The following is a 22,558-nucleotide window of genomic DNA, read 5'->3' on the forward strand; positions in this document are numbered from 1 at the left end:
TAAGACTGCTCAGCGTATATGTGGCGATTTACAGATGGACTGTTTTATTTTTGAGTTGAGGCGGCAGATTTGAAGATTTCTGAGTGTGGCGACTTCAGGCCTGTCTCATTGTTCTACAAACAAAAATTTCAAACGTCAGAGTAATTTAGAAGATCCCATAAAAGCCCACACAAGAGGCTTGAACTCAGGATTTTGGTCACACATGAGTCCGATTCAGGCATATGCAGGTTTTCAGATATCTTGAGAAAGTTGTCGTGATATCTCCTTCATTCATTTGTATAATCAAAAGGAGCAAAGATAGACACCTAACATGTTACATGAGCAAAGCATTGTAATTTCAGTGTATGATGCAATTCACAGTCCTGTGATAAGTCTTTTGTACTCTTCTGTGAACTCTGTTGGTATTCATGTTCAGCACACAGAGATAAACAGTTTAATGTAGCCCCAGCAGCAGAGTGTGACAAGACCCAGGTTGTCACACTCTTAAAGTAAAAGCTTACAGGGCGAGTGGGGCGTCAAGTGCAAATAGGAAACACGGGCGTAATAGGATTATTCATGGATTCCTTTTAATGTCATGAAGTCGCCCATCTTCCACTGCGGCTCCATCGCTTCTGAAACAACAGAACAAAATCTAAAACACATTGTGCATCAAACTTTCATTGCGCTACTTGCCACATTAGCGCTGTCCCCCAGCTCAAGCGGCGGCGTCCCCAATGCCACCTCGGAGGGACAGCAGGAAGAGAAGAATAGCAGGACGGTCTCACGCCCGATTGGCCATCGCAGCGCGGGCCTGTCAACTTGAACCCTGACCTGTGGGAGCTGCGCTCTGAGCGGCTCTGACACGTGCGCCCCTGCTGTATCTGACTCAAGCTGACTGGTTAAGAGCCGGGGCGGAAAAGCAGGCAGGCCCGGAAAGCGGAGCGCCACATTTAGAGGGGCCCCCCGCTGAATTATTCAGACGGTCCCAGTCGCAACAATCAGCGTAGATATGCCCCCCCACCACCACCACCTCTGGACGCTCACACATATACATAGAGAGAGACGCGCACGCACCCTGTGTGTTAAATATTCATTACAGCTGGTGACGGTGGGGAGGGAGCAGGGAGCGTAAAGTGTTAGTGGCGAGGTCGGGTTGCCAGAACGAGTTGTTTTAGATTTGTAGTGCTTTGGTGTGCAGGCTTTGTTTGCTTGTGGCAACGTCAGCAGAAAAACATTTCACAGCAGGAGTGTGTGTGAGTGACTGAGTTGGACTGCACTCAGTGGGAGGTTGTAAAGGGCAAAAATGAAACCGATGTCATTTTAATATTAAATTACAGAAAAAAACACATGTGGGAGCAGCTGTTGTTTAATCTGGCCTGTGTCTTATATCTTATGTGTACGCTCCTTTCTAAAGTGGTCAGATCACAGTGAGAAAGTTGAATCAATGTCTGGCTGATTAGTGACGTATTATTATTTCTCTCAGGGACCTTCTCGGTTTGTTTCTCATATTTTCTGTTCATCTGTTTGAAGATTATACACGTACAGGTTTTTGGGTGTAATTTTGTTCTACCATAAACTAACCATTTGTTCTCCCTCCCACTCATCGATTCTCACCCCCCTCCGCCCTTCTTCAGTGGTGATGTGGAGTCAGCAGTAGAGCTGCTGGAGTCAGTCTACACCAGCCCAGACAGTGTAAACCCCAGTATGTCCTTCGTCTTCAGAAAGATCTTGGAAGACAACAACGACAAAGCCTTAGACAAGTGTAAGATGCACACACACACACACACACACACACACACTCAATAAATACATGTATACAGAAAGACATACAAAATATGAGACAACAAGCAAAAGGACTACAAAATGTTGACCAAGTGGGCACGTTGTGTTGCAGTGAGTGCAATGGCAGAGCGGCTAGCCAACCACTTTGCCTGCTACAGACCAGCTTCAGACCTCTTCGTCCAGCTGGTGGATATGGACAAAGTCGAAGACGCCAAGTTCATGCTGGCTGTGAGTAGGAGTGTGTGTGTGTGTGTGTGAGCCCAAAAGCTATAAGCCTGAGAGCCAACAAGTTTATGTGTTAAGTATCACACTGATGTATTTTTAGCTGAGCGACAGATTCAAATCCTGCATCTCATATTCAATTTTTTGTGTCTTTGTCGTTCCCATACGGTTTGGAATGGGTAACCTACAGTATGAGTGTGTGTAGTTGTGAGCCACAGAGGCTGAGATGATGCACTTTATTTTTACTTTAAACTGATTAGCATTCATGCAAGTGGATGAAGACACATTACTTACTGCTCTTTCTCACATCTCTTCATCTCTATTTTAATATGGAATGATGAAATCCAAGGTTTTTCTCATCTCACATGCAGTTTTTGCTCTCCACTTGTCTTTGTGTGAAGAGGCGATAAGGAGGATGTTGTGAAGAAACTGAATATTTTACAGGAAAACCACAGGTTGCCGTTGAAATGAATCTGAATTTTTACCACCAAAAAAGCCAAAACTACATAGATCTGCTATGGAGAAAAATGTAAATTTCAGGTGGAGGTCAGTGCAGGTACCACTCATGTACTGCTGATTCTTCCTGATTCTGCACACCACGAGGAAAGCTCTGTGAAACATCGGTGACGTCTTTTATAAAAACTTTTTAGAAACCACTTTAGATAAATTTTAAATCATCTGGAGCATTTTTGTCTCCATTTGAGCGTCTTGCACTTGGCGACATTTTAAATTATTCTATCAAAGTAATTAAAATCTGCAAAAAAAAAAAAAAAAAAATCAACAAGGGAGCTGGTGATGAATTTAGTCCATCACAGCTCCCCGATGCATTCGCCCAGTTGTCAGAAACCTAGCGATGGTGGAGACGGTCTTCTGCCACAGACTTTGACTTATTTATCCAGCCCACATAAACACCACAGAGTCTGATGGTCTGAAATTGGCCTCCTGCTACTTCACTTATTTAACACAGGTCGTACGTTACAGCTCAACGACTTTGCATTGAGCCTGGAGACATGAAAATGTAGAGGCTAGATGGGTGAGAGGCAGGTTGGAAGACGAGGCAGAGAAAGACAAATCTGCTCCTTCCTCCTCTCTAACAGTGGTGATCTCTCTCTCACTTTGAGTGATCATCCCCGTCAAGTCATTCAGTTGCACGTGTGAATAGAGAGCACACTAATGAACACAGATACATGACTCACTACCCTCACTTTCTACACTTCATCACTATTTAAACATGGACTACAGGAATCTGTTTTTCAGGCCATATTATGCTCCTGTCACACAATCGTAGCTGCTCCTCTTTCACCCTGATCTGCATTTGTAGTTTTGAATATATTAAATTGACATTAAAATCTCATAAATGATCATTTTTGCTGCAGAAATAGTCATCGATCAGATGCTTCTTGAACAAGCAGACAAAGAGATCTGAGCATTTACTGAGGAAAATGCAACCAAAGGAGAGTAAATTTATATAAATAAACAGTAAAACAACAGATGTGTCCAAATGGTAGTAATTCCTGAAAACATAATGAGATACATAAGTAGATACCTAAAACAACCTTTACCAGGTAGTTCAGTTACAACAGCTCTTTTTCATGACAACATTGTGGTATCCTCTAAACTGGATCAACACAGAGTGAAAGTGGAAGAGAAATCTAAACCTCAGCAGATCCACTCAGACATCCTGACATCCTGAGTGATTATCCTCTCAATCTTTAAACAGGGATGTCTGACTAGCATGCATGTTAATGAACAGATACATTACTTACTGCTCCCATCTTCATCACTATTTAAACACCAAGTATGGATCATATCATTTTTAAAGCTATAATATGCTTTGTGCTTTGATGTGCACCTCAGCTCAGTTTCTCCCCCTTTCTCTCTATAAGATAGAAGATAAAGATGGAGGAACAATTTCCAAGTTTGTCTGTTGTCAGGTTTAGTTATGGAGGAACAAGCAGAGACAGAGAGAGGATGCGGTGTTCCTTATGTACTTTTTAAATTGATGTGTTCACCATAAAAGCTCCAACATAACATTACTGCTGTACTTAAGTATTGCGATTTCATGACACTTTATACTTCTTCTCCACTACGTTTATCTGTCCGCTATAGTTACTTTACAAATTTGCCTATTATTATATCAAATTTGAGCTCAAAAGATTAGCTGATTAGTCTGTTAACAAAAAATAATTTTGATAACAGATTAATTGTTGCAGTAAATTTATGTGCAAAAATGCAAAATGTTTCATGGTTTCATTTCCTCAAATGTGGCGATTTTTCTCCTTTTCCTCGTCTGAAATTACAGTGAACTGATTATTTTGAGGTTTGAGCAATTGCTTGGACAAAGACAATATTAGAAGTGACTTTGAGCTCTTGATAACTTTGATGGACGTTTCTTAAAGGTGCTATTTGTAAGTGTTGCTGCTACATAGCTAGCATTAGCATTAACAGCTGTTTGGAAAAGAACATCTGCCACTTGTTGTGAGAGTCGCTGTTTGCGGCAGCACTTGAAATATGAGAAACATGGGGACACGAGAAAACAAACATCCAGGAACAAATGTTTTAGTGTTACAAAGCAAACCTACAAGGACCCTTCACAGCAAAGACTTGTTCTCCCCTTTGTCTTTGTCAGAGTGTTAAGTTTGTGAGTTCAGACTCCACTGCTGCGACCCAGGCTTCACTGGTGTGCTCCTGTTTTCGTCTTCCTGCCTCCTCTTCAAAGCTGCTCTTCCAGACTCACTGGAGGGTAGTAGCCCAACTGCTCCATCCCATCATAAGTGAAGCAGGACCAAAACTCTGAAAAGCTTTTAAGTAGGCGAGCAGACAATAATGGTGACAAGGCTATCAGGAGGAGGTGAGGTCGGCGGGGAGCGTGTGGAGAACGAGAGGGATGAAGTTAGTCATTAAGAAGTGAAACAGTGATGGAGGGAAGCAGTGAGGCAAGACTGTGTGTGTGTGTGTGTGTGTGTGTGTGTGTGTGTGTGTGTGTCGGGAGGGGTCATTGAGGAAAAGCAGGAAGCATTCCCTGGGTATCCACAGCTTTTAGGCGAGTTATGTGCGAGGAGCAGGGGAGACAGTAGGCCTGGGCGGCTGTGGCGTCGCCTTTGGGAGTGGTCGGTGTACTGAGGGAGAAAAGACGAGAGGAGAGAGAGTGAGTGAGAGCGCGGAGCAAAGTTGAGTGAAGCGGCATAGTGTTGGTCTAATTGCCTGATTGTGCTAAAGCCATTCTGCCGCTTAGTGACTCCGAAAAGCAGGCAGCTTACTGTCTGTGTGTGTGTGTGTGTGAGAGAGAGAGAGAGAGAGAGAGAGAGAGAGTGAGTGTGTTGTTCTCTTAAAAGCCTTACAGACCACTCGCTTTTAATTCTGTACGAGGTGGAGAAGGAGTGAAACACGTTAGTTTACGACTCGCTAGTAATCGGACCTCATTGCTGCTCAGCCAGGAGAACACACACACACACACACTCTCTCTCTCACACATTCACTCACTTACTTCAAGCACAGTAATGTTAATGCTTCTTTTGCACACACACACACTTTTAAGATACACGGTGTATTGTATGTATGCATGCATGTTTTCGTGATCAGGACTTGTGCACAATTTCTAAGGTCTAGTCTAGTGTACTGAGATTATTTCAATAATCAACTAGTTGATTGACAGAACAACTAACTGATTACTACTTCGATAATTGAATAATTGCGAAATATGCTAAATATCTTCAGATTCCAGCTTCTCACGTGAGGATCAGCTGCTTGTCTTTCTCACATATGATATTAAACTGAACATCTTTTAGTTCTGTACTTTACATTTGTGCCTGACATTTCATAGACCAAATGATTAATCAAGGAGAAAACCAGAAAATGAATCGATAATGAAAATAATTGTTAATTTCAGCCCTATATCAGTGTTTATGTCAGTGAGTAAGAAGAAATTGTTTGTGAAATGTGTTTGAGATGAGGTATAAGCAGAAGTGCCATCTCAACATAATTTGTCCACCAGAGATCACAGACATTTTAAACTGCAATTGTTGTGTCTTGTAACCAAAACAAAACTGTGTTCTTATCAAAATGTGTTCTTCTCTGTAGCATGAACATCAGATGATTTATTGTTCGGGTCTGTGCAAAAATTCCCTACTGGTCAGGATATATTGAGTTGATAATGACCTTGGAAAAAAGTAGAACTACACTGATTTGCATTTCTTTTTTCTCTCTCTTCCTCTCGCCGGTTGACCATCGTCTCTTTTACCTCTTGTCTTCCACTAATCGATTTAAGCCTTAAAGCTGCAGAGGTGACAATTGTGCAAAGAACAACTTGGGCTTAGGCTGCACTTGTATTTCCACTGAGTACTATATATGGCCGTCAGTGTGACTAAGTGATGATAATTATGCTTTCTGATGTCACCGCTGTTCATTTAAATTCATAAAGAATGGAGCTGTTATTAAATCCATAATTAACAGTTAACCTGAACGTAGGTGTGCAGGTGATAATATGAATGTGTGGGTGTGTTGAACGTGTACGTATGTGAAGAGCGGGGGCTGGAGAGTCCTCTCGACTTCAAAAAAAAAAAAAAAAAAAAAGGAAAAGGAAAAAATAATGCACTGTCCTTCCACCTTCCCTCATGTTATCTCTCATATGTGTCTTTTGTCCCTTTTGTCTTACCATAGCGCTGTAACGCCGTGGCTGAACAGAAGGAGGTGCTGATGTCCTACTTGACTCGAACGGCTCAGAGTCCAGGACAGGTGAAATCACACATTCATTTTCTTCTCATTTGTCATGTCTGTTTTTGTTTTTCCCAACTTTTTTAAATGATTCCTGTCAGTAATAGACAAAATAATTAATCAACCAAATTAAAACGCCGAGGTCTGGGAATACCACAATGTCACCAAAAAGACAACGTTGTAGTGACGTTGCCATAAATGATAGAAATTATGGCCAAAACCACAAAAACTAGACCCAGATGAACTGAATTATGTTTCTTTATCTTTGAATTCTCTTCTCATTCTTTCTCATTTTTTGTGCAAGTCAATATAAACACTAGATTGTATATATTTTTAATTCCATAAACCAAATTCCTACTAAACAAATAAGTACACAAGAGAAATCTAAGATATAAATGCTAATTTTTTTTTACAGCAAAAACTCAATTTTCAGATTGACTGTAAAGGCCACTTCAGCATCAGTGCATGGCAACAAAACCTTCTTCTCATGTTGTGTTTTCAACCAGTCATTTACACAGACACACACACGTTATTCTCATATGTAAACTCATGTTTGTGTGCACAGGTGGGCAAGATCAAGGCCCTGCTGAGCCTGATCCCAGACTTTGCCGAGAAGGAGGTGCTGTACGCGTACCTGATGAAATGTCACAGTAAGACGCTCTCACCCACACACACACACACACACACACACACACACACACACACACACGGCCTGGTTGGGTCTTGTGGAGCAGCTAGCAATGCAGCAGGCGACTCGCTGGCCTGTGGCTAAGTCAACATTAACGCACGCATTAACAATGCATCGGGTCAGAGAGAGAGAGTGTGTCTGTGTGTGTGTGTGTGTGTGTGTGTGTGTGTGTGTGTGTGTGTGTAGACAGACATTCAGGGGTTAGAAGAACACATGTCCTCTAATGAGTTAGCTGTCCTGGCTAGCCTAGCGTGCTAATCGTAACACGGTCCACCACTCAGCGTGTCTTTTTGTCTCCCCACATTTCTTTCTCCTCTCCATCACTTCCTGCCCTCTCCACCTTTTCACTCCTGTCTCTCACTCTTTTTTTTATACTCCTCTTCTTGCTTTTACTTACATCCTGCCCTCTCCATCCATGCCCCCCCCCCCCCCTCACTTCACCTTCTCACCCTCCCGTCTCCCCTCTTTCGTACCTTGTCACACCAGAGATGAGCAGACATGACTATTTAATTAGCATTAGCTTGCTGGTCGGTCAAGGCGGCCATAGGGGAAACAATTAGTGATGCTCTGCTCGCCCCTCTTCTCTGCCCTGTCCATGTGCTGTGCTTCCTCTTTGGGTTTTTTTTCTTTTCTCATCTCTTTAACTTTTTCTTTTCCTTTTTTTTTTTTTTTTTTTTTTTTGACAGTAGTGACCTTACTTCTCACTTTTCTCTTTGATACACACATTCATTCTGTTCCAGGTTTACAGATGATGAATATACCACGATTTCAGTCATCGTTTCAGATACCTGAAAAGGGAGATAATGTGTATAAAATATGATTTTACTGTCCCTTTGTCTCGTCTTTATGAAGTTTGTTATTTTCAAATGTTAAATTTAATAGTTCTCTCAAAGTGAGGGCAAAGTTTGAATTTTATAATTACCAGTGAAGCCTGTTTTTTTTTTTTTTCTGTTGAATCATTACACCGTTGCTGGAGGAAAACAAAGTGGTCTACACATTCCTAACACAACTTCTTTTTTCCACCTACTGCTTGTTAAACACACAGCTAGCAACATTTAAGAGGTTATGCATTATCCTGGGAAAAGCATGAGCAAAGCAGGTTTTGGCACCAATGAGCAAAACATATTATCTATTATCCCACCACCATTAAATGTGATTTATCCTTTTTACACACACTGTCATTTTTTTTCTAAACGTCTACACTGAAATAAGATTTTGATACATTGAATTTTTTTTGTCTCATTTGCTGACTGCGTCTCTCTCTGCCCCTCTCACCTGACAGCTCTGGATAAGGACTTACCGTCAGCCAAGGCTCTGTACGAGCAGATGCAGAAGGAGGGGATAGTCGTAGATGAGCTGTCACTCAAACGGCTGGCTGGGCTTTACCGCACAGCAGGAGAGCCGGTGCCCTTCACTGAGCCCCCTGTGAGTCTCACACACACACAAAGAAGACACTGTACACAATCAGCTCAAATGTGTCTGAATGTGCTGTCTTAGGGAAATGTTTCGTGTGTAGTCATTGATAATAAGTTTCACAAGCAAATTGTGAGTGATGTGCCCTTGAGCAACACACTTAAAAACTCGTAGGAAGCAGATTGTGCTGAGAATGTTGTTATGTGTTATTGTGTGTGGTATGTGAGGGCTGATCTGGGAGCTGCTGAGAGAAAAATATCAGCCTACACTTGGTAAATGAAACTGTTTTTCATACAAACAGTTAGTTTGATCTCACACAGACATTTGGAGTGCAGAAAAATCCAACTCACCATATTGTGTGATGAAATCAAGGTTGTAATTATTTACACTATCGATTAATCTGCAGATTTTTCTGGTCAGTCAAGTGCCACAAAAATGTTTTTCACGTTTCCTTAATGCAAAAGTATTAAAAAATAAATTTGCCACCATATTACACTAAGGAAAGTAGCCCAAATAACTTTTAACGTTTTGAATCAATAATTCATAAGGTATCATAATCATGTTACACACATAGATATACACACACCTATCCATACTGATGCAACCATGCAGACATGAACAACAGATTATGAACGGATCTGTGTACAAATACAAACACACAACACACAGCCCACAGCTCTGTAACCAGTGCTGACACTTGTCCGGCTGGTGTCCTAATGCGTGCCATTGTGTGTGTGCTGCGGCCTGTGTGTGCCATAGTAATGTGAAGAAGCAGTCTGCCCGCTCAGAGTAGCTCAGCACACACAGGCCTGCAGCTAGCCTCCTGTGTTTGTTACTTTGTGTGCGCGCGTGTGTGTGTGTGTCGGAAATCGTGCCCCACGGTCACAGGGTACATATATTGTGTAAGCGAGATGGTGTCACTGCAATAGCCGCTCTCTTTTTCTGGCTCCAAGTGTTTTTGAGCATTTCAGCACATTGCACATTTTGTAAGTTGATGTAGCCCTATTTTTGGCAGAGGACTCACACACACACACACACACACACACACACGCAGAGCCCTCTCAGCCCCAGCACTTTGATGTGCTGTCCCCTCGAGGCAGGTGTAGTCCAAAGCCCCTCTTACCTTCACATCACTCACCTGCAGTGCAAAGATGGAAGGAGAAAGGAGGCTGAAGGCAGAGGAGCTGCTGCATTATTCACTGAATGTCAGGATAGTTCAGTGATTGCTGGGTTTTATAAGCAGAGGAGAAGCAGAGGAGTTGCAAGGAGAGGGAAAGGTGAATAGTTTCTCAGGTAGAAACCCACCTCTCCTCACCATCCATATAAAGGTTGTGTATTTAGAGTTTTGTGGTTAGACAAGTCACGTACAGATAATCTGCCTTTCCTCACTGCAGGAAAAGCATGTGTGACATAAAGTTTGTAATTCTTTAATGTGAGTGAAAAGGAGTTTTAACAGGACTTTCTTAAAATTTAGACTGGAAACATCCACCAATAGCTACCTGCCACCACGTCTCATTGACCGTGAACATAGTGTTAGATTAGGCTACAGGTGAAATGTTGGATACTCTCTTATTTATCACGGTGATTGTCACACCTCCCATTTTTAAACCGCAAAAGGAAACTTTTTTTTATGGTTATTTCTTCATCCACTGATTGCCATCAGCAGGATATATATATTTATTTTATATATGTACCACAAATGAAACTTTCATTCAGCTCCACTGTATTTTGATGCAGGCCCAAATCTCAGGGAGAGATATTGCAAAATCTTGACGAATAAAGTCAAATCTAGAGAGAAATCTTTTTGTAATGTGGCTGAACTGAGGCTTTAAAGGTGTCCCAAAGCCCCTCTCCTCTTCTATTGTGAACAGTTATTTATCAGCATTAATTACTACATTAATAAGCAAACGTACATTGTCAGGAGCTGGCGTTATCTGCAGAAAAGCTCTCACCGTCCGCCCATCTTAGAAAACACCCACCACAACACTTTGGTCTGGATGAAAACACTGATTAATTAGCCGGGAACAGAGGCAGAGAGCGAAAAGTGTGTGTTCGGGGAGTGTGCTACAAATCCCTTATTTGTGTATTAATGGGGATTTAAAGATGAAACGAGACAACCTGGTTGGAGAGTGGAGACTATTTAGACAGACCCAGGAGGGCTCCACTGCTGCTGCTTACTTTCGGAAAGAGGCGAGATAGAGGCAGGTGTGAGGCAGGTGAGCACTTACGCTGCTTTTGTTTGGAATATGTTTGATGCCAAATCGTTTTCTCTTTGTTTCTCTTTCCAGGAGTCCTTCAAGTTTTATGCAGACAAGCTGAAAGAGGCAAAATCTGACTAAGCCCAGGCGACAGCAGAGGAATAAAGATTCATCCTCCTCTCCTCTTACCTCCATCCAAATCCCACTGTTTTCTTCCTTTTGCCTCAACCTTTTTTTTATATAACTTGTTTGAGCTGAAATTTGGAGTATTATGTGTTGTAACTGTTGGGTGTCCAACTTTGTCCGCTGTGAAATTGATAATGTTGATGGTGAAGATATTGAGAATGTACAGAAGTATTTATGCTAATAAACAAAGTTAGGAATCCGGATTGTGTGTCTGAGTCTTCATGTGGTTTAAATGTGTCGTGTGTTCGCCGCTGCAGTTAAGCTTTTTACAGCAAGTGTAACTAATATCACTAACGATGACTCTGTTAATTACACTTGTGCTTTGACTATTTTCACATTGTGTTATTGGTACTTTTACTGAGGTAAAGGATCTGAATCACATTCAAAAGTCAAGCTTGTTTTTGTATGCGTGCTTACAGTACAGTCCCTTTCCCACTGTGAATATACCACATTCCCAGCACCTGCTTAGAATTAGCGTACAGTATCGATTTGAGCCACAGCTTATGTTGGCTTTAATAAAGTTTTTTTACCAAGTGAAAATGCCTTTTCCTTTCTCTTACTCTATGGAAATGTTAACAAAAAACATCCTCACTTTTGATTAGATTTAAACTACCTGTGCTCTGAAAACATCTGCATGTGTTTGGTTTACAATAAAATGTTATCACACATGACAGATGCAAAAGATCACAAGCATCAGTTCAGATTCAGCGCTGATTTCTAACCCTGTCCTCCGGCCTCTTCTGTCCCTTTACCTGCACTGCTCCTCTGCTTGGTTTTGAACTCTTTGTGCTCTCCAGTACTGGCCTCAGATATTCCTGTTTCATGTAACACAAGCTGTTCTTGACCCAGGCCGAGGCATGAGTTAGATAACACACACTGCTTGTTTCCCAAGAAGATTGAGTATTAGCTGACGTCAGAAGGTCAGGCTGCGTAGCGGAGCAAATTAAGATGCAGAAGTAACATGGTCACTGGGAACTTTTGTTATGATCCAGGGATAAAACCCATAATTTTGCCATGTTTTTTTTTTCTTTTTTTTTTTTAATCGTTTATAAAAACATGGATAGGTAAAACTGCATCAATAAGTTTGGACTGCCCTCAGAACAGTGGAGCTCAGCAGTGTTCATGCTTCTTAAAAACAAGTGACCATCATCAGGGAACATGAGTTTTACAACAGAATCTCATTCACATGAAGAATCTTTTTAAAGGGTTTTGCGTTGTGATGAAAGAACCACCAGAATGTGAAGGATAATCACATCATCAATAACATTCACTCTAATGAAACTGAACAGCTACATGTAACTACACGTAAATGAATGAAGGACGGCAGAGGTTATGAAGACAAAAATAAACACTCAAGTACAGCAATTTGATTTAACACTTTATTAATTTGGATGCAAACCATCTCGGTGAAATATTTATCAGGCTTTTGCACCAGTGCAAAAACACACAGCTTACATAATCTTCAATCTGTGAGGACACAACAAGTACAAGCTCTTTTTCTCTAGTGTGACTTACTATATCTCTACTTTTTTTTTTTTTTCAGTGCTCCCTATACTGGCACACACATTGTTAAGCTTAATAACCTTACATATACAAAAAAGATAAAGCTGTAGAAAAAAGAAGATTGAAACTGGAACAAGCAAAAGCTGCAGATGGATATCTGCCAAAGTGGCACTCTAATCATTTGCCAAGACAGAGAAGAGAGGGAGAGAGGGAAAAAATAAAATAAATTCCATCATCTTAACATTGGTGTTACTGCAGTGCTCTGCTGCCACCCAGCAGCAAACAGTGGTACTGCAACAAATGTTTCCTCGCCCAACACAAAGTGCTTACAACTCTTTTTACTAATTATTCCCATATATAAACTGTGGTGCATGTTGAGATTGCTTTGATAGTCAAATATAAGACGAATCATGAATTATTCCATACATCAAGAGTTTTTACACCGTGCTAAAGTCCCTGAGATTATATTTCATGCCTTTTGTATTTAAAAGAGTGCAGGAGTTGCTGATGTTGAAATCATTGTGAACATGAAAAAACTATACATTTATCTTGCTTTCCTTCCCTGAATTAAGCACTTTTTCACTAGAAAACATCCTAACAAGAAGTGTAAAACCAAATGATGGAGAGCTCAGTGTCGAACCAGTCGACCTAGAGCCCAAATTATCTCCTTCCACCGCTGAAAAGAAAAAAAAAAAAAGCTTCCTAAAGTCAAACACTCTCCTGATGTTGTGTGTGATTTCCGATGGTATTTGGTCTAACTGTTGAAACTGGTCCAGATGTGTTCACCAGTCCTGACTAGACTTCTGTTTGATGAATCTTAGAGACAAGTAATAAAGCCCCATGAAAACTAGACAGACTGCCAGCAGGACCAGATAGCACGAGTACAGAGGGTACTGGTTCATGTTCATCACCTCCACCACCTGAAAGACAAACGGAGAGGGTTAGAGGATGTTGGACGTGTTGGTCTGTCCATGTACAGCACTGAGCTGAGTTACAGACTGTCCTCAAGCTTGCCTTCAGATTACATTTAACATCAGTGGATAAATAGGACGTTATCACAGTTAAGGTTTTGAAAAACGTCCTTCATTGTAAATAAATCATAGTTTATCACTAATAAAATGGCAAAGCTACAACCAAAAATTGCCGTTGTCAACATTTATCACTTCTATCACAAATCAGTTCATTTTTTTTTATGTGGAAAAATGTACTTTCGTACACTGTAAGTGTAATTACAGTGTTTTTAACTCACACGTATGCCGTCAACCTGGATGGTGAAGTTTCCAATGCTGACGGGGTACTTGTTTCCTCTGAACTGCACCTGCAGCATGCCCTCAAAACCCCAACGCATGAAGGAGACGTGCGAGAGCCACGAGGCCACTGGGGAGTCAGAAACACACACAGGAGTGAACATCTCTTACTGCTTTCTTTTCTCGAGCTGCAGTCTATCCTCACACGTGCTGTTTTCTTCAGCCTCCCAAGGACGATTAATTAATTAACTGAGAACAATGAATCTATCTCCTCACCAAGCCACATATTCTCAAGGCTGATGACAAATCCTCCAGTCAAATAGAAGACAGTGAACAATGAATTGCCCATGAAGGCTGAGGTCTGCAGGGTGGGCAGTGCAGCAGCTACAAACAGAGCCATGGCTCGGCTGCAGTAAACCATCAGCCACACCAGCAGGAAGTTGAGCAGGAAACGGTCCGGCGCCTCGTTAAGCCCGGCCAGCCAATAGATGGGCAGACCGTAGACCAAGGTGAACACACAGTGCTCTGGTAACTCCCCCAGGACCTGAAGACGTGGAGAATGCATCCATTCAAATACACACAAAAACACACACATACTGTATTCAGTGTTGATCCTGGCTGGTGTGTTTGCATGCACACACATACAGTACATCGCATTTCCCTTGTGCTTTCCAGTGCCAGGTTACTGCGGAGGTTCATAAGACTGAAGTGTGACTCTTGTGTGGAGCGAAGCTGACCCCTACTGGAGATGCAGTTTTATCACTGTGCTTTACCTTGGCGAAGAAGTAAGAGGTGACAGAGTACATGCCGTCCTCCAGCTCGTGGTAGAGCATGGCTCTCTCTGTGTGACCTGCAGGTGAGTACATACAGAAGGTACAACATTATAACCTCTGGTATCCCAGGCCAAAAGATGCAAAGTCTCTTATTAGCTTCAAATATGAATGTATTGCACTCTGTCCTTTTTTAGGAAAATTCAAGGACTATTTGAGAATGAAGGTTTATTTGGAGTGAATAGTCACAGTCTAAATTTAGAATGGATTAAATATACTTAGAATTTGGGTTTAGCTATAAAATCCGCTACAAAATGCCCCAATTTTATTAGGATTGTGAAGGTGTGAAATATGTTAACTAACCAGTGTAATCTGTGAGGTTCTGTGGTGAAACTGATTGATAAAGGGCTGCAAAGACTCGTTCAAAGTAACTTTTGCTCAAAGTTCGTCACTGACTTTCACTTCAGACGGGTCAAGGGTCAACACTAGAATGGAAGTAGTTGCTTTATGCTTCATAACCAATTATTATCACAGGTAACTATTTAGTGCACTTCATACAGCTTCATTTCCCATCAGGGAGAATAAAACACAACCAAACATGATGCTGAAATGTGGCTTGGTTTTATATAACAACACGCATGAAGAGTTATAACCAACCATCAGTTCAATTTACAAAGAGCATGGCTGATTGACAACGAGATAGACCTATGGTTCATGTGCAAACGTGTTTGTGTGTTTGGATGTTGTGTATCATGTGAATTTCAGACCCAAAGGGTTTTCAGAGATTTTCTACATCCCTTGTCCAGGCAGTGTTACAGTATCTAACTCAGAGTCATAAGTTAACTTTGAATCAGTTTTATAACTCTGGCTGTCACACAACCTTGACCTGACTGACTTGAACTTGACTTTTAATGGCTGTTGGCTTCACTCAGTGTTGCTATCTCTGCAACTGTTGTGATTGAATATAATATAACTCTGGGTCCAAGAACTCTGTGTCCCACTCTATCACAAATCTGTCTGATACTTTAGTGATAACTTTGGCTTTCATATCTGTGCCTCGCTGTTCGTCCTGCTTTGTTTGGTTACAGTTTCTCTCCATTGATTGGATGCACTTGTGCTGACTATGTTCTCTATAATCCCAACTTTAAATGTATTCACCTTTAATGATTTCTGGATCTTTTCACACAGCTCTCTTTCCTTTTCACACAGATGTTAAAGAGAAATTCAATCACTGTGCAATAAGAAGACATATAAAACTCAGAGCCCATCCAACAGTACCCATGGTCTTTCTTCCTCAATAGAAATATGATTTTTATTCACTGTGGTATTATAATGAGAACACACACTATGAAATTTCATGTCCAGGTCAAACTACTTTCCCAAGGTTGGATATGTCACACAAACTATTTTATCCACAGTGTCTCCTCGGGGAGAATATTATAATAGCTACAATGGGGATACAAATCTTTAAACTTTATTTTTGAAGGTTGTCTGTCATCTGCCTTGAATGGGGAGGTTTTTGCTGCAGTATTTTCTGTTTAGACACCAGTATGTGACACTGATGATTGTATGAAGAATTTGAAGACCACAGGACCTTTTGGTGTTTGTCTTTGCTGTTTTGCAAAAGGAAACTCGGTGTCAGTATCACCTATTCTCAAATCTGGGCTTTTGTTTGGATCAAAAAACAAACAAAAAAAAAGTAATGATTTCCTCGGACATCCCATTTCAAATATAAAACATCACTTAAACCTAAACTTGCTTTAAACTAAACAGCAGAAATATATCAGTATCTTTTATCTGCTCGGATGCAGAGACTGAAGGTTGGTGCTGACTGCAGTTGAGGTCATAGAAGTCAGAATTTGACTGTGAACTTTATTAACTAGTTGAATGATTTGCAGACTGACTGCTACTTCCATGCTCCTTTAATTACTCACATTTAGCTATGACGTCCAGCACCACAGCAAATGGGGTGAGAGCTCCGATCATGTAGAGGAGGGCCACTGTGTCCTGAATGGACAGACGCTCTTCTCCTGCCCCGTAGTACAGACAACCGACCAGCAGTGACATGAGGAGGGCCTCGAAGCCGTGGACCAATAAGGTGACCAGGTCTCTGAAGTCATTATACATGTGACGCCTGAGGGAGAAGAAAGGAGAGGAGACTGAGTTTCTTTTGAGTGATAAAATACATTTGTAAAATATATTTGTGTATGTGTGTATGTGTGTGTGTGTGTGTGTGTGTGTTTTCTGACCTGATGAGGATGGTAAATTGGTGAAGTTTCCCCGGCAGTCTGTCTTTTTGCCTGGATATTGTGATTACTTCCTCTTCTCCTGCCCTGACCGGCTGCTGAGGGCTGCAGGAGATGCAGACAAGAAAAGCAATGAATGAGTTAGTTTGGGTTTTGTTTAGTCAACAGCTAAAACTTAAATTTAAGGATTTTTTTAGCCTCCAAAACAAGTTACTCAAAACACAGCTGGCTTGGTAAAAACTCTAACCATGCAACCATCTTTCTGACTGACACAGCAATTCAAAAATGCCCTGTAGCAACCAGGTAGGACACTTTTTGGAATTATTTTTCCCATATCTAAAAGAATTGCAATTACCCATTTAAAATACAAAGTCAAACACTTTTGGCCTTAGTGGCACTACTTCTGGTTTGTTTTGGTCTCTACCAGACTCAGGCTTAAAACCTTAAAAACTGAACATTGTTGGAAAGCTCGAAGTCGCCTGATTCTACACTTCAGGTTCCTCGTATCACTGCAACAGCTGTTGACACAGAATGAGTTCAGACTTGTGGTTATGGCTCCAACACGCAGAAGGTAACGCTACAGGCATTAGATTCCCTTTTCTATGCCAAAAAAGGCAGCTTGCATTTCCACCATATTTGTGCCTCTGTATCCTTTGTTCAGTATCTCTTCTATTCATTCTGGCTGTAAGATTTACAGGGTTACCTCTCAACTGTAATCAAAAAGGCCTGAAGAACAGTAACCTTTTTATTTTGGATACACTATGTTCAGCCTAGTGCACAAAAATGGTTTGGTAAAATAACGATAATGACCCGACCCTGTGAGAGAAACAGATAAGAAATAGAAAGATAAGATGAATGGAAAAAAGAGAAAGGTGGGAAAAGGATATGAATGTTTAGCTGCCCTACACATAACATTCATTTTCATTAATGCGTCATTACTGCACAATCTGCCAATTATCATAATCGTTCTGTGATAGTGCTGGAGCCTGTTCTAATATTCAAGAGCTCAAGACAACATATTCCACTTGCTTCTTCTGTCCAAAAAAACAAAGATTTAATGTAAAAAACTGAAATTATTAAATGATTATCAAAAATAATTGCCAATTAATCTTGTGGTGTTTTGACTAATTGATTAATGGACATTATTCTCTCAGCTCAAATGTGTAGAGCTGCAAAAAGGAGAAGAAAAGAGGCCAGACTTAAACAGACACACAAACACACGGCTACCTTTCAGCTTGTGTTACTGTGTTGGTCCCCGCTGGTTTCCACATGTGATCGTCTGTGTCTCTGACCTTTTCCATGAACCGCTCAGCCAGAACTCTGGCCCGCTCCAAACACTCGGCCTCTTGCTCTGGACTGCGTCGGTCAATGCTGATCAAATCAACTGGACACACACAGACACACACACCAACAAAGTTGCCACAGTTAGCATTGAGTGTTGGAGTGATAATAACTTTTTAAACATAGCTGGGTCCTAGAAGAAAAGCACTTAATGCCTTTTTGACAGTTTTCTACACACACTAACCATAGAAGTCAGAGGGGTTGCAGTATCGTGGGCAGGGGTATCCCAGGGCGGTGAAGTAAGGCACCATGTCACGAGCAGCGCCACAGTAAACGGCTGAACCCGACGACAGCAGGACAACAAGGTCAAAGAGCTGGAAGATGTCTGATCGAGGCTGGTGGACCGACAGCAGGACCAGACGGTTCCCCCGGGCCAGGCGGGACAGTGTGATCACCAGGTTGTGGGCTGTGAAGCTGTCCAGTCCTGATGTGGGCTCGTCCAGGATCAAAATACCTGGAATGTAAAAAGACCAGTTCTACAGTCCATACAAAGGCCTGACCCTCTGCCTGCTGGTCTGAGCTGTCCCCTCCTGTCCTAATTCTGATGATCACTCTTCATTCAGGGGTTTTGGCACCGCAGAATGGATCCAGACTGGTCCAGGGTTCGCTGAACTTTGTAAAATTAGATAAATAAACTGTTCTATAACAAGCAGACAGAGGGAAGGATTATACTGTGTGCAAAGGGGAAATGTACCATCTTATGTCACACTGCAAAATAAAAGCTTGAGGGGAGTTAAGAGGCTGTGTCTCACCTGGGTTCCAGAGAAGTTGGACAGCTATACTGACTCTCCTCCTCTCTCCTCCAGAGACACCCCTCACGTAGTCGTTTCCCACCCTGGTGTGTGCACACTGCCGCAGCCGCAGCTCTGCGATAACATCATCCACCTGTGACAGGAAATACAGAAGACCTGGTTTGTCATTTAAATGACCAGCACACAGAGCAGTTGATAATCATTAAGTATTTAATAAATATGAGTGTTTGTAAAAGGTGACTAGGGAAGACCTTTTGTTTTTTAGACTCGGTCTAGGTTATAATATCCTCATGCTTTGTACATTCATTCATCCTGTTTATTTATTGGACTTAATGTTACCCTCTGGTCCCTCTGAGCCTGTGTGAAGTGGGTGGGGAGCCTCAGTTTGGCAACAAAGGCGAGAGTCTCCCGGACAGTGAGGTGAGGAAGGAGGCGGTCGTCTTGGCGGACATGAGCGATGCTTTTCTTCACCAGCTGTGGCGTGTTGGGCTTCCCGTTAATCAGAACCTCACCGGACGTCATTGTACCGCCTTCATCCCGACATGTTATTATGTCCAGCAAAGATGTTTTACCACAACCTGAGAGAAGATGATCACACATTTAAAGCAGGTCTCACTACCAACAAAACTACAATCTTCACTATACATGTCAAAATATGAACATAAGCTAAGCAGTTTCAGGAGAAGGGTTGATTGTGTGACCTTGATGAAGTTTTGTGTGTCCTCGACATGATTTCTAGGACGTCTATTAGCCTCCAAAAGAGGCAGATTTTTTCTCCCTTTTCGTTCTAGTTCATGCAAATTGAGTTTAAAGCAAAATAACATCTCATTTATTTAAGCACATTTTTTCAAGTAATATTTTCTTAGGTAGCTGTTTTTTTCTTGAGAAATGATATTAGAGTGAAATATTGTACTTTTTACTCCACAACATTTATTTGACAGCTTTATTTGCTAGTGTTTAATCCGATTTTACATACAAAAGTTGTTAACGATTAAAATAACAGACAACAATGTCCCATGGGCTCCACCACAGAGTGACTTCCCCTCTAAACTAACAGAAAGGCAGATGGACATACATTATCCAAGGAGGATATTACATTTATTACATTGACTAGAAACAGTAACGTTTGTATTGCATCGTGTGTGTGTCACCTGAGCTGCCGATGACAGCCAGCATCTGACCGCTGCGCACTCGGAGGCTGAGCTTGTTGATGGCCGTCTGCTTGTTTCCATTTATCTCCCATGGCAGCTTGAACTCTGACAACCTCTCATACCAGGGGATCTGAGCCGCTGTGTCCACCTGTGAATACACACATTCACATATTAACACCACACTACAATACACACAGACATGCACTTACATGGAGAGGTTAAAATTAAGAAAGCCGAGCAGGTATCCATCAGTTACCACATAGTGCAGGTTGTTGACCTCCAGCTCGTTGCACCCTCCACTGTAGGTGAAGTAGAGACTGCTGTCCTCTTCACACGAGAACAACTCTGTGTCTTGATGCTGGTAAAGAGTAGCAGACAGGTCAATGAGTTTCATGCAGGCAAGGACACACCCATTTGAATTTTTTAGTTGTATCTGTATCATTACTGAGAGACAAACTATGAAAGTAAAGGTGCAGATAAAACTCTTTACAAACCATTTACTTCTCTTCAGAATAACAGATTTAAAATAAATATGAGGAACAACACTGCATTAAGCTATTAACAGCAATACAAATGACAAACGCAGCATTCACTTAGGTCTTAAAAGAACAAAAATCTTTTGTGAATTAGCAAAATTAATAATCACGTTTTACCTTTTTTATTCTTTTTTCTTTTTTTTTTTTGCTTGTATACTTCACTTAGTGAAAATCAACCTTTGCAGTGCTATAGTATCTTCACATCTGTAATTTGAACTTTATAAATTCATTTATTGGACAATTTCAATTATTTATCTAATGATCACTGTGTGCATGGGCGAGCATGTGAGTATGTCAGAGCTTGTGTGCATCTGCATGTGTGATCATCTATTGGCACGCATCTGCTTGTGTGTTTGTATGTGCAAATAGTTCCCTGAGACCTTTTGTGGTTCCAGAGTCCATTTGAAAATGACCCAAGTATTATCATTATGTAATCCCTAAATCTCTCCAATAAAATAAAGATATAATTTTATGTGTCACCACGGTGCACATGTTCCCACCAAATCTACTGTATATACTGTACAATTTACTGTACTGTAGGTTATATTGTTTATACTGTAGCTGTCACGTTAAAAGGTTGCTCATGGCGGCTTTTCTAGCACATTAGCATACAGCGTACTCAGACATTCAAAATGTTGTCATTCTTTATGCAGCTGTTCTTTCCAGATGTGTTAACTGAAAGAGCAGAGCAGGACCTACTGAAACCATATTTCTCTGATTAAAATAAACCAGACTTCAGATGAAACTGAAATAATTAGAGGACTGATTGTTTTCAATTAACCACCCTCATCTAGTAAAGTACGGTTTTGCTAAAGTCAGTGTCCTGGTCACAAGAAAATTACAAAGGTCGTCAAATTATTGTAGAGAAAATAGATGCTGAATAGATGCTGGGTGAGGAAAATTTTCTCAAGTAATTGCATTGAAGGAAAAACAGGAAAACGGGAATATAAACTGGGACACAGTGACCTAAAGCTGCACATTCATTCTACAAAATAAAAAAAAATATATATATGTAACTTTTAGAATATGAAATTCAATAGAGAGAGAAAAAAACTAAGTTACTAATATGCATCAATTATCACAATTAAAGCGTTCATGGTAAAATTAATTCATATTCATTCATATATTAAAATATTATATATTTTCTAGATAAGTACTAATAAATTACTTCGGTGTTTGTCATTTTAAAAGGAAACATTAAAGCCACTGTCATTTCCATAGTCATTTTTCTCTAATTTGATATCTTGAATTAACTGGGGAACTATGTGAGGAAACAATAAATTACCACTTTTTTATAACATTATAGAAACGTTCAGAACATACTGATATTATAATCAGTCAGATTTAGGCACCACAAAGTTCATTTATCCAGCAGTCAAAGAGAGAAACTTTAAGAAGAAGAGTCACCAGAAAGTTTACACAAGGTTTTGATTTAACTAATGTTCCTCAGTGCATTTACCTTTAAGAGACTAAAAATGGTAACATGTTTGATCCCATGTCACAGACTGACCTGCGAGGAGCCTTTGGTGTAGTTGAGGCCATTGTCTGTGTCCATGATGATGTAAAGTGCTGGTTGATGTTTGTAGGGTCGAGAGGTCAATGCCCCCCTTTTTTCCTCTTCTGTTAGGATCCTCTCTCGTTCTCTCTCAGGGTATCTGCTGTTGCTGCCCTCCTGTTCACTGTTTCTTCTCCCTGTTCTGTAGTTTGACTTCAGTCCAGCTGAAGATTCCTTCTTGTGTCAGCTCACAAGCGTTTTCTCTCAAAGCGCCCAAGTTCATGCCATGTCAGTTCTTCACCTGCTCTGTCCCGTCAGTCACAGCTTTTCTGGTCA

General features: G+C 41.0%; 2 protein-coding genes across 2 annotated transcripts in view; one reads left to right on the forward strand and one right to left on the reverse strand.

The window, feature by feature from the left end:
* The window catches only part of lrpprc (leucine-rich pentatricopeptide repeat containing), a 56,792-nt gene extending 45,408 nt beyond the window's left edge, over positions 1-11,384 (forward strand). The window contains exons 33-38 of the mRNA XM_071480166.1: positions 1,614-1,741; positions 1,874-1,989; positions 6,643-6,717; positions 7,262-7,346; positions 8,667-8,809; positions 11,086-11,384. Of these exons, the coding sequence (XP_071336267.1) occupies positions 1,614-1,741; positions 1,874-1,989; positions 6,643-6,717; positions 7,262-7,346; positions 8,667-8,809; positions 11,086-11,136 (598 nt within the window). The 3' untranslated portion in view covers positions 11,137-11,384. The remainder of the gene's footprint in view (positions 1-1,613; positions 1,742-1,873; positions 1,990-6,642; positions 6,718-7,261; positions 7,347-8,666; positions 8,810-11,085) is intronic.
* A 1,159-nt stretch (positions 11,385-12,543) lies between these two features.
* Positions 12,544-22,373, reverse strand: abcg8 (ATP-binding cassette, sub-family G (WHITE), member 8). The gene is made up of 13 exons (XM_071480176.1): positions 22,238-22,373; positions 20,448-20,549; positions 20,192-20,339; positions 19,380-19,618; positions 19,041-19,173; positions 18,473-18,742; positions 18,175-18,331; positions 16,951-17,052; positions 16,636-16,835; positions 14,705-14,781; positions 14,208-14,475; positions 13,934-14,061; positions 12,544-13,604 (listed from the first exon to the last, which is right to left on the reverse strand). The coding sequence occupies exons 1-13, from the start codon at positions 22,280-22,282 to the stop codon at positions 13,467-13,469; spliced, it is 2,007 nt and encodes a 668-aa protein (XP_071336277.1). The 5' UTR covers positions 22,283-22,373; the 3' UTR covers positions 12,544-13,466.
* Positions 22,374-22,558: the final 185 nt, after the last annotated feature.

This window comes from Trachinotus anak, unplaced genomic scaffold (assembly GCF_046630095.1).
Source record: "Trachinotus anak isolate AG129_WGS33_773 ecotype Australia unplaced genomic scaffold, CSIRO_AGI_Tana_v1 ptg000007l, whole genome shotgun sequence".
Lineage (NCBI taxonomy): Eukaryota > Metazoa > Chordata > Actinopteri > Carangiformes > Carangidae > Trachinotus > Trachinotus anak.

What these genes read in the sequence shown, in the direction of transcription:
- abcg8 (XM_071480176.1), bottom strand. Translation starts at nt 22,282, where the DNA reads ATGGACACAGACAATGGCCTCAACTACACCAAAGGCTCCTCGCAG. An exon ending in AGGCTCAGAGGGACCAGAGG is followed by an intron (nt 19,174 to 19,379) that starts GTAACATTAAGT and finishes TTCCTGTCACAG; the next exon opens with GTGGATGATGTTATCGCAGA. An exon ending in GCTGGACGTCATAGCTAAAT is followed by an intron (nt 14,782 to 16,635) that starts GTGAGTAATTAA and finishes ACTCACCTGCAG; the next exon opens with GTCACACAGAGAGAGCCATG.